At 47.9% G+C, this 15,180-nt stretch overlaps 1 protein-coding gene across 1 annotated transcript in view; it reads right to left on the minus strand.

The window, feature by feature from the left end:
* The window catches only part of LOC146186881 (uncharacterized), a 59,183-nt gene that overhangs the window by 24,749 nt on the left and 19,254 nt on the right, over positions 1-15,180 (minus strand). The window contains exon 7 of the mRNA XM_084608134.1: positions 6,711-6,878. Coding sequence (XP_084464260.1) covers positions 6,711-6,878 — 168 coding nt within the window. The remainder of the gene's footprint in view (positions 1-6,710; positions 6,879-15,180) is intronic.

Raw genomic sequence — 15,180 nt, forward strand, 5'->3', positions numbered from 1 at the left:
CAGATAAGAACGATTGCACGTGCGTTCTTCGACTATTATCAGGAGCAGTTTGCTTTTCGGGACATGAAGTTGGAGACGTTTAGGCAGGTGACTGGAAAATTGCCTACGTAGTTCCCGTGTATAAGACAGGCGATAGGAATAGTAAAAGTAATTATAGGCCCATATCTCTTACATCTATAGCGTGCAAATTACTTGAGCATATTCTATCTTCCCAAATGATAAATTTTCTCATCAGTGAGGATATACTTTTTGCTAACCAGCATGGTTTTCAGCGTGGGCGGTCGTGTGAAACCCAGCTTTTTGAGCTAACTACAGACATCCACTACAGTTTACACAATTTAGAACAGATAGATGCCGTATTTATTGACTTCGAAAAAGCCTCTGATCGCGTAGCACATAAACGATTATTACTTAAAATGAGGCACATTAACATTAATAGCACAGTGGTTAATTGGGTTGAGGAATATTTGAGCAATAGGCGACAGGCCGTTAAAATAGAGCATGCCCTATCTTCATTTCAGGTAATAAAATCCGGTGTACCCCAGGGTTCCGTCTTAGGGCCCACATTATTCCTGATCTACATAAATGATATCTCTCTTAACATTACTTCTTCGCTCAGATTGTTTGCAGATGATTGCGTTATTTATCGCTCTGTGACTAACCTCACCAAATGTTTACAACTAGAAAATGACCTACAACGCCTAATCAAATGGTGCTCTGAATGGAAGATGACTATGAATATTAAAAAAACTAAACTTGTTCGTTTCACAACACGTAATCAAGCAATTTACTACACTTATAAGATTGATAACCTAGCCATTGAGAACACATCCAGTCACAAGTACTTAGGAGTATACCTGTCAGCCAACCTGTCTTGGAACACACACATTGACAACATATTAGGAAACTCTTACAAAACCCTGGGTTTCATGCGACGGTCATTACGTCATTGCAACAAAGACACTAAACTTCTTGTTCGAGGCATATTCGAAACTCGAATATGCCTCGATTATCTGGAATCCTCATCAATCATACCTAATAGCTAAACTTGAATCTCTGCAAAACAAAGCTGCGCGTTTTATTGCATGCAATTATTCCTCGTATTCTAGCATTTCTTTAATTAAGCGAGAGTTAGGTCTCCGGCTTTTAGAGATCAGGCGAAAAATTAATCGCCTAATATTTTTCCACAAGCTTTACTATAACCCTTCAAATTACAGCATCGAGAAAATAAAACCGGCCACTCAAATCTTTCCTCGCCGCGACCATGATCACAAAGTGGAGCCTTCTTTTGCGCGAACAAATTTGTTACAGTATTCATTCCTTCATCTCTCAATTAGTGAATGGAACGATCTAAATAAAAATATTGTTTGCCTCACGAACCATGAAAAATTTAGAGAAGCCTTGAAAACGATGTTCCCTGCTTAGTCGGAAATGTTTAATAAATTGAGAACTACGCCTGTTTTATAGTTTTTTACGCTCGTTTATTTTTGTTTTTCTCTGATTTGTGCTCGTGTTGCCATTTATCTACGTATGTAATATTGTTTGTAATTGTTTGTTAGTTCTGTATATCACTTTTTCTCATTTTTTGTTGTTAACATGTGATGGCACTATGAAACGTTTGAACAATGTTATTATGACTTCTCCCCCCTATGTAATGCCCACTTGGGCCTTTAGGGTAATTAAATGAAATGAAATGAAATGAGGTGTTTCTTTCCTCCTTGCCACGACTGGATGCCACCACAGTCGATTTCCGAGGACGAGGTTGAACGCGCCATTGATAATCTGAACCCAGGAAAGTCGCCTGGGCCCGATGGTTTGAGCGCAGCCTTTTAAAAAGCAAAGCTAGATCTGTCCCCATTGTTAGCTGCAGTATTTACGAAGGCTATGAAATTGGTGCACTCCCTCCTTCGTTCGCATCCTCACACACAGTGTTAATTCCTAAGTCAAACCAAAACAGAGAAACTAAAATTTGTGACGTCATACAGGCCTATTTCTTTAACAAATGTGGATTACAAAATACTGATGAAAGTTCTGGCAACCAGGCTACAGACAGTGATAAAACATATCGTTGGCTCCCACCAGACGTGTGGTATAAAGGGCCGGTCCATTACAACAAATATTCATAAGGCGAGGTGCGTACTGGAATGTTGTGAAGTTGCTTGCGCGAGGGTCGCACTTCTTCAGCTCGACCTAGAAAAGGCGTTTGACTGTGTTCCACATGATGCATTGTTTGCAATATTGGATTATATCAATGTTGGTTCTATTATCAGAGAGGGCGTAGCCCTGGCGTACCGAAACTGCACAACGCGATTGATTGTTAATAAAGTACTAGGGGAACCCATAAATGTGCGGCGTTCGGTACGTCAGGGTTGTCCCCTCAGCCCTCTTCTATTCTGCATTTATATCGAAACTTTATGCCTGTCTATTATGCAAAATCCATCTACCCAGGGCTTTCAACTGTACATGTCTGAGGTCAAACTTTTGGCGTACGCTGATGATGTGGCAGTGTTTTGTACGAACAAAGATAGTATTCGCGCCGCAGTTGAAGTTGTGAAAGATTTTAGTGCGAACACCCGAAGCCCAGTAAACTGGGGAAAGTGTCTTGGCTTCTGGAACGGGGCGTGGACATCAACGCCTGACTTTTTTGCCAACGTTACATGGGTTACAACACCCGTGAAGTGTTTGGGCGTACCTCTAGAATTCTATGAAGACAGCAAGCCATTTTGGCGCGCCCAAGTTCAGGAAATACGCGAGAAGGCTGACAAGTGGAAAGGAGTGCCGCTGTCTATCTTTGCACGAGTCCCTGTGTGTAATCTATTTTTTGTTGCCAAGGTGTGGTACGTCATGCAAGCACTTCATTGTTCTAGGTTGAGTGTTCAAAAGCTACACCGAATATTTGCTGTGTTTGTATGGGCATCAAGCCGGGAAAGATGTAGTCGGGATAACCTGTTCTGGCTAATTAAAGACGGAGGTCTCGGGCTTGCTCACTTGTTAGCCAGCTTGTAAACAGATTTATTTTCTTTCGCGACGTTACCGACCCCTTTTTGCGCACTGTGTGCCAAGTGAAGCTCGCGCGGGCGTTGCCCAGATTTGTTGTTGCCACGGAAAGCATGCCAGAGCGTCTTTCTTGTTTTTTCAAAGAGGTTGTCAGCAGTGTTCGAATTCTGTCAGCTCGCTTCTCGACAGAATACTTAAGTTCAGTGAAAAAGAAGAACCTGTATAAAGCTGTTTGTGACGACGTCTTCTGCGTTCCTGTGTACAGAGCCTTGTATAGCGGCCGTTTAGGTCAAGGCGTACTGAAGCGTGTCAAAAGAATGCCAGTTTCTCCTGGGGTAAAGACGTTTTTCTTTAAGTTACATACAGGAATATTATCGGTACGAACGTTTTTTGAAAGCAAGGGCTTTTATCTGCCATGGAGTTCACTTTGCATAATATGTAAACAGCCAGAGACAATAGACCATGTATTTCTGCACTGTTGGGAGGGCGTCTATTTTTGGGATGTGCTGCAACGAACTGTTAAAAAAGAATTACCATTAGACTCATACGGGATTAGATTCCTGCCAACTGAAAATAATGATGGGATTCCACTTGATACGGTTATGCTAATAGGCCTGCACAGTCTATGGCGGTCCAGAATGGCGGGTTTTCACTGTGACCCTGACGCCCGCCCTGCAAGGCTCTACTTTCGCCAGAGTATACACGCATTGGTTGAAATGCACAAAGTGAAGACCACTGTGCCAGACTGGATTTCAAGAGTCGAACCACTATGCGAGATGAAGGAATTTTAACTTGACAAAGGCAACTCGTATGAACCTGCCGGCTTCTGTATTAACAGTGTCATGCTTGTGGTAACCGCTCTGCTGTGAGCGTTCTGTTTGTAGCGCGTTTTTGTTGCTTTTGTTTTGTGTTGGTGATGACCGGCAATAAAGAAAAAAAAAACTCGTGGCTGAGTGGTAGCGTCTCCGTCTCACACTCCGGAGACTCTGGTTCGATTCCCACCCAGGCCATCTTGAAAGTTGCTTTTTATTTATGAAGTGCATGCCGGGATTTATCGCTCACGGCCAACGCCGCCGACGACACCGGCATTTCTGCGACAGGAGCTCCTTAACGCTATCGCGTTAAAATGCACGGGCCTGCTACTGGCTCTGTAGCTGAGCCACCTCCGCTGTCTCGTGCAGACAGAAGAGAAAATAGAGAAGGAAGAAAAGGAAGAGGGAAAGAAAGACGCGCGCCGCAACAGCCGTCGTCCACCACCGAAGCGGTGGCGGGTGCAATGACGGCCTACAACAGATAAAAATTTGGTGGCAGGCTAGCCCCCGCCGCAAGCGGCGGTGACCTACCTGCCCCAGCCCCATCAGGGGACCCCGTTCGTCGCTGCAGGCACCGTGCACCCGCCAGGAGTCTCCACCAGCCGCGCTGAGTTAACCGGTGGCATGATGGAGGAGCCTTACGGCGGCACCGAGTTCAGCGCCATCAGTGGCGAGTTTGGCGTCCCGAGTGAGTGCCGTAGCAGACGATTTTCGCCACCATAACAACGGGAGCCGGCGCACCGCTGCTGATAGCTGTCGGATTGCAGCCTGCCTTTGGGCTGACAAGTTTTTTTATGCGAAGCATATTGCTAGAGGTAAACCACAGCCCTTCGTGACGGTTACACGCCGTGCAAAGAATGTGGAATGTACGTCACACCACGTGATACGCTGACGTCACGACAGAGGAGAGACGGGGGACCGGCTCGCGCCGTCGGCTGCGGTTGCACGCCGTGCGGACCACGTGGTATCGTGACGTCACACCACGTGATACGCTGATGTCACGACAGAGGAGAGACGGGGGTCCAGTACCACCGTTGTTGCACGTCAAGCCGGCTGGACACGGGTAGTTTACGGGGAGGCTTTCCCATACGACCGTGTTGTTGCCGAAGAAATCAAAATCGTTGATTCCTTTAGCACGTCAGTGTTCTAAGAGCTTTTGCTTTGCGTACATATTCGCGTAGTGGCAATCGAGTATCGCTGGCCTGGGGGACGACATGTTCGTTGTGCGTGTCGGTAACACAGTTAGATTAGAGATGAACGAGTCATGCTATTACCTAGTTTTATGCGATGGGAAAACATTGTGCATTCCAAGCTTAAACCGTGTAAAAGCACGTGTAACCAAGGAAAGAAAAGTTTAGCTAAGTGTAACCATGGAAAGCCGAGTTTAGCAATCAATATGCTTCGCATCTGACCAGGATTAACCAAGCTAAGCCTCAGCCATTTTTTTCCCAGGTGTGAACATAGCCAAATGCATCCAACTGTTTGCATTCGGACATGTTAACGATGTAAAAGGATATTCGACAGAAAACAGCAGCGAAGTGTCGGCGTCAGCGGCATCACTCAGTCGCTGCTACCTGTTCGTCGCGCAACGTTCCTATGGGCCCACGCGCTGCCTCCCGCAGCCTACCGATAACATAATTGGTCTCTACATTTCTCCGACCACAAAGCTTCTTTCATGACAGCCAAGAACTGTTAGCGGAGTGTTTCTTGAAGGAATACGTTGGTTGGTTGATTTGTGGGGTTTAACGTCCCAAAGCAACTCAGGCTATGAGAGACGCCGTAGTGGAGGACTCCAGAAATTTTGACCACCTGTGTGTATGTGTATGAAATTCTATCGGAAAGGTGAAACAGCTGATGAGCCGCGCTCAAATTCCGCATTAACGTATTCGTTGGCAATTCTTTATTTTAATTTTTTCTTCTCTATTTTCTTCTCTGTCCTTAAGAGGCAGCGGAGATTGCTCACCTACAGAGCTAGAAGCAGGCCTATGCGTTTTCTTTTCGTCTATACTACAGTCGCAACAACTGACATCGCACAGTACACGGACTCCTGTAAGGCGAAAGCCTTTCTTCGCTCATGATAAATCTCCTGTGCGCAAGGTCCGTTGCGCGAGACGTGTTCTTGACCAGCGTGTCTGCCCTTCTGATGGCAACGCGAGGAGCGCGACGACGAGCTGCGCCGTACCGGTAATCGTTATCTTCCAGGAACACTGCAACGAATGAGCGCCAAGGAAGCCCCCGCGATAGGATCGACGGTGTACCGTCCAATCCCACACTCGCAGGAGCAACGAACGCGCGCCAGGGAAAGGACATTTCCACTTACGAGCCCAGGCCTTCTCAGTAAAAGCTATTACAAGAGGCCCGTAATGTACCGTGTCCAGCAGCAACGCTCAGGCTATCGCATTTCTCCTCTGCAGATTATGCAGTGCTCTCGCAAGTTTTCCTTCTTAACTGTGAGCTGATGTGAACATTTCCTGCGTGAATTTCGGCAGCTCGTGAGCCTAGAAATGCTTGCACCTTAATGTGCAAGGCGAAACATGAAAATTACATCCGCATCGTTTAGAAGTACGACGCTTAGTGGCTTCTGTCGACACACACACACACACACACACACACACACACACACACACACACACACACACACACACACACACACACACACACACACACACACACACACACACACACACACACACACACACACACACACACACACACACACACACACACACACACACACACACACACACACACACACACACACACACACACACACACACACACACACACACACACACACACACACACACACACACACACACACACACACACACACACACACACACACACACACACACAATACCAGGAGCTACGTAGGTAAATATGGAGGACATGTCTCCTCACCTCTTCCGTGGTGCCCGGTGGAGTGGTGGCGTTCACGCAGGCATCCCCGAATTGGGCGTCATTTTGCGTAGCAGTCATGTAGACGCGCGTGCATAATGTCAGCGACATGGCCACCGATGGGTAGATATTCCACGAGGTGCTCATATTCACCCAGTCCAATGCCTGGAACTGTCCGGCCAGAGCAGTCACAGCGACGAAAAAAACACCCATACACAAGCTAACAAAGTGCGCATCTCTCCAATATGGCACATGCATATTATTAACGTGACGAAATTTCCATACCTTTTTTCTCTAACCGTGTCCTGTGGTGTGAATAGAATTTAGTTGATATCAAACTTTGAAATAGCTGTGTGACGTAATAAAAAAGGTATTTCCTGTCAATGAAAAAGTTGCATGAAGTAATGATTCAAGAACTGTGAGGCATTGATTTAGGAGCATAAAATTGGAGAGTTTATACTTTGTGGCTATTATTTTCAAATAAGTAATATAGAAATAAAACTAGTCGTAATCTAGGGTTCAGCGAGAAGTCTATTATTTTAGACGCTAAGGCCGTGAGTGTTTGAGGGTGACATATTAGTCGTCCCAGAAAGTTGCAATCAATCGTAACATTTAAAACATTTTGTGATCATTGCAGAATCTGCACTAGAGAAATGGAGAAATGGGTCAGCCTGAACGTTGTGTTGCCCGCGAGAAGTGTCAGCGAGATTCCGCGAGTGACAGGTACAGCGCCTTTCCTTTCCTGTAAACCGATTCCAGAACGCCGGTGAACTGAGTAAATGGAACGCTGGTTGCGTCCGGCAAGGGTCGCGCGATGTATCGTGTGCGGCAGCAACTCTCAGACCTTGGTATTCGTGTACTGGACATTCTGCAGTGCTTTCGAAATTTTGTAGCGAGAGCTACATTACGCGCAAGTTTCGCCATTTCACCGTGGCACCAATTTTGTCATGGCCGCACGGTTCTGTTGAGCCGTTGGCTAGCAACTGCCGTCGCCTAGTGACGCCAAGCACGCAGCTGACAGGCGCCTCGCCACCGCACCGAACGCCAAGATGGGAGCAGCCCAGACGCCCGAACAGAGACTGATTGAAAAACTTTATTTTCCACGAGAAGAGGGCGATCACCCCCGTCCCCGGCACGCAGTCCTGGAAGACGGGGGCCGCCGCGTTAAAGACTGGCTGCCAGGCCTTGGCCCATTCTCCGCCAGGTGGACGATGTTCCGCTGGAGCTCAGGGTCCGAGCTTTGCAGCAGGGTCTCCAAGTTCTCCCTAATAAGTATATTTTTCCCACCCTGGTAGAGTGTGGGCATTCCGTTATGTGGCCTAGGGTCCCTCCCGCCCCACAATCACTACATCTGTCATGATCTCTCGTCTCGGGGTACACATGGTACACCAAGACCGGATTCATGAACATATTATTTTACAAGCGCCTCCATGCAACAGCTTCTTTGTTGTTCAATTTTGGGTCTGGAGGGGGTACCAGCCTACTTGCCAATCAATAATGATTCATTATTTTCCCACAATTTAGCAACCGCTCTTCGTACCCCAGTCGTCGTGGGGTCCCATGGCTGCCCGGAAGTCGAGGGCTCAAGCTAGCTCATCGGCCGCCTCGTTGCCAGGGACGGAAGTGTGCGCGGGTGTCCAGATTATCTCAAATTTCTAGTTCAGTGATTGTTGGCTAAGGATCTTTGCCGCCTCTGGCGAGATCCAGCCTTTTTCAAAATTTTGAATGGCAGTCTTACTGTCGCTTATGATAAACTTTTATTTTGCTCCTGCGTAAGCTAAAGCGATCGCCACTTCCTCCTCAGCCTCTATATTGCGTCCCCGGATAGCTGCAGCGGAAACTGGCACTCCTCGGTCGTTTACGACCGAAGCCACCAGCGCTCCGATTTGGCCTCCGGCCGCAACAACGTCAGCTACCTCACTGTCATCCATGTTTTCCAACTTTCCCTTTAAGCCACCAGCTCGCTTCTCTCTTCGTTCTTTATCACATTCCGGATGCATATTGTCACGACTCAAGCCACAGGGAGCCGTGAAGGTACACGTAGACGAGAACCCGAGAATAAGGTCGGATTCTAGTTCCGATCACAGAAACCAGCACCAGCGCGCCTCTCGAGCCAGCAACCACTACGTCGTCATCGGCACCAAGCACGGCAGTCGCGCGGCGCTAGGCACGTGGCAATATTTTTAGGAAGTGGGGGGACTACCAAGGTATTCTTTATCTTCTGTATGTCCACTTTCTTATTCAATCCTCTCTCCGGGTTTATTCCCACTTTCGCAAGAATTACCCTGCCCGTATTCGTCGCGCTAAGTCTCTCTATCTGAGATACTTTAACCGCTTCTGCTAACTCCCTCCCGTATTACGTACTCCCAGAGCGAGAAGTCGCTCCATACGATTGTAAAAACGTACATTTGGGACGCCCAACGCTCCCCCCTACCTGAGTACGATGGGGTGCCTAATGATGCCCTAGAAGCTTCCATCATGGAGACGGAGGTGCGGGCAGAGATTTTGGGGCTCAAAACTAAATCCGCCCCAGGTCCTGATAGGGTTACGAATAAAATGCTCAGAGATATAGATGATTACTCGACTTGATACCTAACAGAGTACATTCAAGATGTTTGGGACAGAGGGCAGCTTGCAGAGCAGCTGAAGACGGCAAATATTATACTTATATAAAAGCCGCGCAAGCCGCCACAGCTAGAAAATCTTAGACCATTTTTTCTGATGTCATGAGTAGAGAAATTGATGGAGCACGGCGTCCAGACGAGGTTAAAGCCCTTCATGACGCAGAACAATCTGTGGCCGCACGAGCTGGTCGGGTTTGGAACACACTTGCGCACGCAGGACGTGATGCTCTAACTTCAACATGACACAGTGGACTCGCACACTAAAGACGCGAAGGTAATCTTAGGGCTAGATCTCACGACGGCGTTTGATTACGTCAACCATCACGGGATCCTCAACGGGCTCTATGATCTTGGGGTAGGAAAGAAAACATGCACATGCATCAAGGACTTTCTGTGAGGCAGGACTGCTTGCGTTAACTTTCAAAATTTAAAATCGCAGTTCAGGTATTTCGAATATCAGATAGCAGATACCGGGGCTGGCAAACATCTTTTCTTTCCTTTTTTATATACAATAAAAAACCACCACCACCACCACCTATTATAGACCTGGGAAGCAGGGTACGTCGCAGGGTTCGGTGCTATTCCAGAAAGCTCCTAAGCAAACTCGCGGCGTCGGAGGGGTTAAAAATGAGTATCTACGTGGATGATATTAACCTTTGGGAAAACCATGGGAGGGATGCGGAAGACGAGAACTTATTGCAGTCTGCTACTGACATCATTGTTGAGTATGCAGCTGAGAGGAGGCTCGCGTGCTCGCCGCAAAAATCGGAGCTCTTTGTGTGCAATCCAAAACAAATCCGGTGCAAAACATCCACGGATATAAAAATTGAGGTGGCAGGTAAAGAAGTACCGAAGGTGGTGTAGGGCCGCACCCGAAGATATTCACTTGCAGGTGCGTGTCTCTGCATGGCGCCGCCACCCGCATGTGTGCTTCTTGTATTGTGGACGCGGTCCCCTTTCTACAAATGTGCCGCGTGTGGGGACAGCCGATCGGACCGTCGGCGCCAGATTTGTGGGACCGTTTTATCCCGAAGGTCATTCATGGGGACAAGCGCAGCGGAACGTGCTGCCGAGTGTTCACATGTATGGCACCCTTCGTACTGGCCGGTAGCGAGCACCCATATGACTTTTAAGCCTTTGTTTTTACACTGCGACTTTGAGCAGCGCGAAAGGCAGTCTCGTTTATCCTGTCTGCAGATGCGACAAAGAGCGCCCGAAGAGGCACTCAGGAGTTGACTCGGGTATTGTTCTCAGAGCAGGCAAGCCAGAATCTCCCCTTTAATCCGGCGCCAGGCCTTCAGCATGGCGGCTGGTCGATCTTTCCCTTCCCACGTCATTGCTCGTAGTGGTAAACACAGGGTGGCGCGGGGCAATGCACTGTGGAAAGGGTTTAGCCAGCAGCGAAAGCGTGGATGGGGCGGCGGTGTGCGCGACACAAGTGGGAAGAAACCCGAGAGGAGAGGGTTCGACACCCTCACCGGGGAAAGAGTTTCGCCTTGCTTTGTTTGTTGTAATTTGTATTGCTAGTGGGGCACAGGGGACTGTGCCCCTCTAGCATATTTTCTTATTGGACAGTTGATGTTTGGGGCTGGCCTCTGAAAATGACCATCCCTATTTCTTTGTTTTGTGAAGGTGTAAAACGGGACGCGATCTAAGAGAGTTCAGTCCAGTCTGAGCTGGGGCTCCATGCGTAGGCACGTAACGCGGCTGTTCTGCTTAGGCTCTAACCAGTTTGGTCGAAGAGTAAAGTAGCGCAGAGTTGCTTTTTGTAAATTCATTTCAACTTCCAGTTTTACTCTCTGTGTATATATGTCCTGCTGTAAATATATGCTCTACCATCGTCACCTTCAAGTACGCCTCCTGGTATTCCCTACGCCGAACTACATAACAGGAACGATTTAAAGAACCTTCCGAAGGGGAACGAACGACATAAATTCTACTGGTGGAACAGATTAGGATATTAGGATTGATCCTCGAGGCCAATGGGTATAATGGAGAGGTCATAAAGAAGCTAGAGCATCACGTGATACAGACTCTGGGCCTCATTAGACACATAGCAGTCAAGGGCAGAGGTCTTAAAGAGAGAAACCTAATGAAACTAGTACAAGCGTACGTGAATAGCAGAACTAGCTACGCAACGCCCGAACAAAGAACCCTTTGCTAAGTGGAGACGCCACGATGCAGAGCGCAATAATAATAATAATAACAATAATAATAATAATAATAATAATAATAATAATAATAATAATAATATTATTAATAATAATAATAATAATAATAATAATAATAATAATAATAATAATAATAATAATAATAATAATAATAATAATAATAATAATAATAATAATAATAATAATACGAAGATGACGAAGCGGCAGTGGCGCGGGGCGGAGCGCGCGCGCCAGGCCTACTGGCCATTAAAGCATATTTCATCGTCATGTCATCACGTCGTTCTGTTTATGTTGTGTGGCTGTGTTCCATCACTTGTCATGCCACCACGTAACAATTGGTGGAGGTGCGGTTCATTCCCATCCTCGCCTTGTACCGTCGAAGCCAACCGTACGCCGGGTCCATCTGCCGAAAGCCCGTGGAGATCGCCGCCCAGCTCTGCCCCAGCCCTTTTTGCTCCGACCCGACCAGCCGCTGTACCCAACCTCGTCCCCAGCCCTGATCACAACACACGACGACCAGGTAGAGCCCAAAGCCGACCCTATAGACCCTACCGACCCCACGACGAAGCGACCTCACGACCACTCGAGCGAAGACAGCACCCCCGCCCAAGCCGTTCTGCGTGTCCATGAGCCTTGGCCTTCGGCAAATGGTGAAGATTGTACTTGATGCTTCGGTGCAAGCATTCTTCACATCTTCCCATTCATGGTGGTGTCCAGTGTTTCATGTCCCAATCCTGTATCTTTGTTCATCGCCACGTCATGCACTGGATTTCTAGCAATCGATCGGGACGATCGCTCGGTGGCCCCGGGTAATGGTACGAAGATGACGAAGTGGGCAGTGGCGCGGGGCGTAGCGCTCGCGCCAGGCCCGCTGGCCATTAAAGCATATTTCATCGTCATGTCAGCACGTCGTTCTGTTTCTGTGGTGTCGCTGTGTTCTATCGCTTGGCATGCCACCACGTAACAATATTAATAATAACAATATAATAAATTAAAGAGCACTGCAGAATCTGCATGAGAGTAATGCGAAAGCACGAATGCTGCTGTTGGTTGTTTCTGGTTGCTTCTATACACCATGTTTGTTTCGGGGTAGGGTGGCTGTCCTGGCCATACGTGGCTGGGACGATAGGTCAACGCCGCCTGCGGCAGGGGCTAGCCAGCCACCGAATGTTTATCTGTTGTGGGCCGTCATTGCACCCGCCACCGCTTAGGGGGTGGACAACGGGTGTTGTGGCGCACGTAGCTTTCGCAATAATAATAATATTAAATTGACGGTGGCTTAGCTCAGCTATGCCAGGATATATGTAGCGAAAGGTACGTTACTCTGACTGAGGTTGTGGTGGTCATTCGTGTTTAGCAATGAGACAGTTTTATTTATGTCATAGAGACAATTTGGACCACTGAAGTGCGATGAGGCGAAAGCGTCTGTTGCGTGGTACTGAAGCCCTTCACTACGACACCTCTTTCTCTCTATTTTCACTCCCACCTTCCTCCTTTTCGTTGCCGCTAGGTGTCCGCGAAGGTCCGCGAACTGTGACAGATACTGCGCCCTTTCACTCCTGCACACCAATTTGAATCGCTGCTGATGCCTGCTGCACTGAGCCCGCTTCTATAGACCCTATTCACCCTATTTAGCAGGCGGCAGTTGTCTCAACCCTGTATTGTGGAGACACCGTAACGTTGGGCGGTTTGAAACTAAAAGCATACAAAAAATAATTCCGACGCATTGGACACTTGAGATGCCCTCCACCTCCAGGACCTCCACCAATCCAAATCACAGCCAAATTCCGGGGCTCCCCTGCCTCCACAGGCTCCCCCCGCAAAACAAGTAGCCAAACCGACATCTCCGCCTGCGACGCCAAAGGTGCTAACACCACCCGCGGCGTCAGACACGGAGGAGGACGCAATGATCATTGATCAGTGCAGGCCATCTCCCCCGCAGAAACGAAGAGGCGGGGAAACGGATCCGCTGGCGGCAATAGAGCGTAGCCTAGACGCCAAGTACGGGGCGAGACTCGAGCGGCTTGAGACAGGCATGACCAACACCGAATTCAGGAACAATCTAAACAAACAAACGCGGCTCTTGCTGCTATGGCAGAAAGGCAAACAGTGAGAGAAGGGATACTTGACCAATTCCAACATGGGCAAAACGCAACCAAAGATTGATTCGACGGTATGGCAGTGGAACTGCCGAGGATTCCCGCGCAAGCGAGCGTTAGTGCAACAACATCTCGAGCAAATAGTTGAAAAACCTCTAGCCGTAGACCTACAGGAAACTGGCAAAGGAGTAATTAAATTATCAGGATATCAAGTGTTTGCTAGTGGACGGAGAGAAAAAATCCCGGGTCACTACATTCGTCAAAAGGAACGTAGCGATGATCGAAAATGAAAATAGTTCTCGCGACATCGAGGCGGTTTTCGTTGAAATCATCACGGGCAGGAAGAAGGAACCCAGTATTTTCGTCCTAAACATATATAGCTCTTCTCAGCAGCGCAAAGTTAGGTTCAAGACATTATTTCGCAAAGCAATGAAGGCAGCTAGAGCTAATCCCCTGCTAATTGTAGGAGACTTCAACGCCTGCCACCAAGAGTGGGGATATAATAGGCAAGATCCGAAGGGCAGGCAGTTATGGGAAGATTTTCACGAATTAAACCTCACCCTGCAGACAGACTCTGGCTGCCCGACCAGGGTGGGAAACAGTGTGAGCAAAGACACAACCCCAGACTTAACATTCACCAAAAACATAGAGGAGCTTAAGTGGAAGAACACAGAGCTCAATTTTGGAAACGATTATTACGTCCTCGAAATAACGCTCAAACGCGGAGTCAAAGTAAGAAGAGAAAAGATCATCAGCGTAATCGAATGAAATTCAGACAAATTAGGGAATCTGCAAACATGGACGAAAATATTGAAACTATCGACGATTGGGCAGAAACCCTCATGCACCACGTTAAATCCGCTACCATTACCCTAGAGGGGGACGATGCACCGAAAACAGTCGACAGGAAGCTCCTACACATCTGGGAAGCAAAAAAAGGTATGGAAAGACGCCTCCGGTGTCAGAGATGGAACCGAAACCTAAGGCGAAAAATAGCCAGGCACAATAAGGAAATTGAGGATTATGCAGTTAAACTCTGCGAGCAAAACTGGTGTAACAGGTGCGATGAAATGGAGGTCAACATGAGCCTTTCAAAGACGCGGAGCCTGCTACGATATCTTCTTGATCCCGACAGTTCGAAAACACAGTCAAACACAACAATAGCAAAGGCAAGACACGCGTTCGAGGGGACTGACGCGGAACTAATAACTAAACTCGTAGACACATATGTCGGCGATACAACATCCCTCCCTCTTAGGCAATACGCGAGCCCACCGAACGAGGCCCTCGACGCGCCCATCTCAGAAGCGGAAGTTAGATCCGAAATCCTGAGCTTAAAGACGCGATCAGCTCCCGGCCCCGATGGAACAACAAATAAAATGCTACGAAACCTAGACGACGCTTCCATAACGGCACTCACCAACTACATGCAAGAAGTATGGAGTAGCGGTCGTCTTCCCCAGCAGTGGAAAACTGCAAACGTTGTGCTAATTCCAAAACCTGGCAAGCCCCCGAAATTGGAAAATCTCAGACCTATTTCTCTAACCTCATGCATTGGAAAGCTTATGGAACGAGTAAT

The sequence above is a fragment of the Amblyomma maculatum genome, chromosome 6 (assembly GCF_055883805.1).
Source record: "Amblyomma maculatum isolate TAMU_Amacu chromosome 6, ASM5588380v1, whole genome shotgun sequence".
NCBI lineage: Eukaryota > Metazoa > Arthropoda > Arachnida > Ixodida > Ixodidae > Amblyomma > Amblyomma maculatum.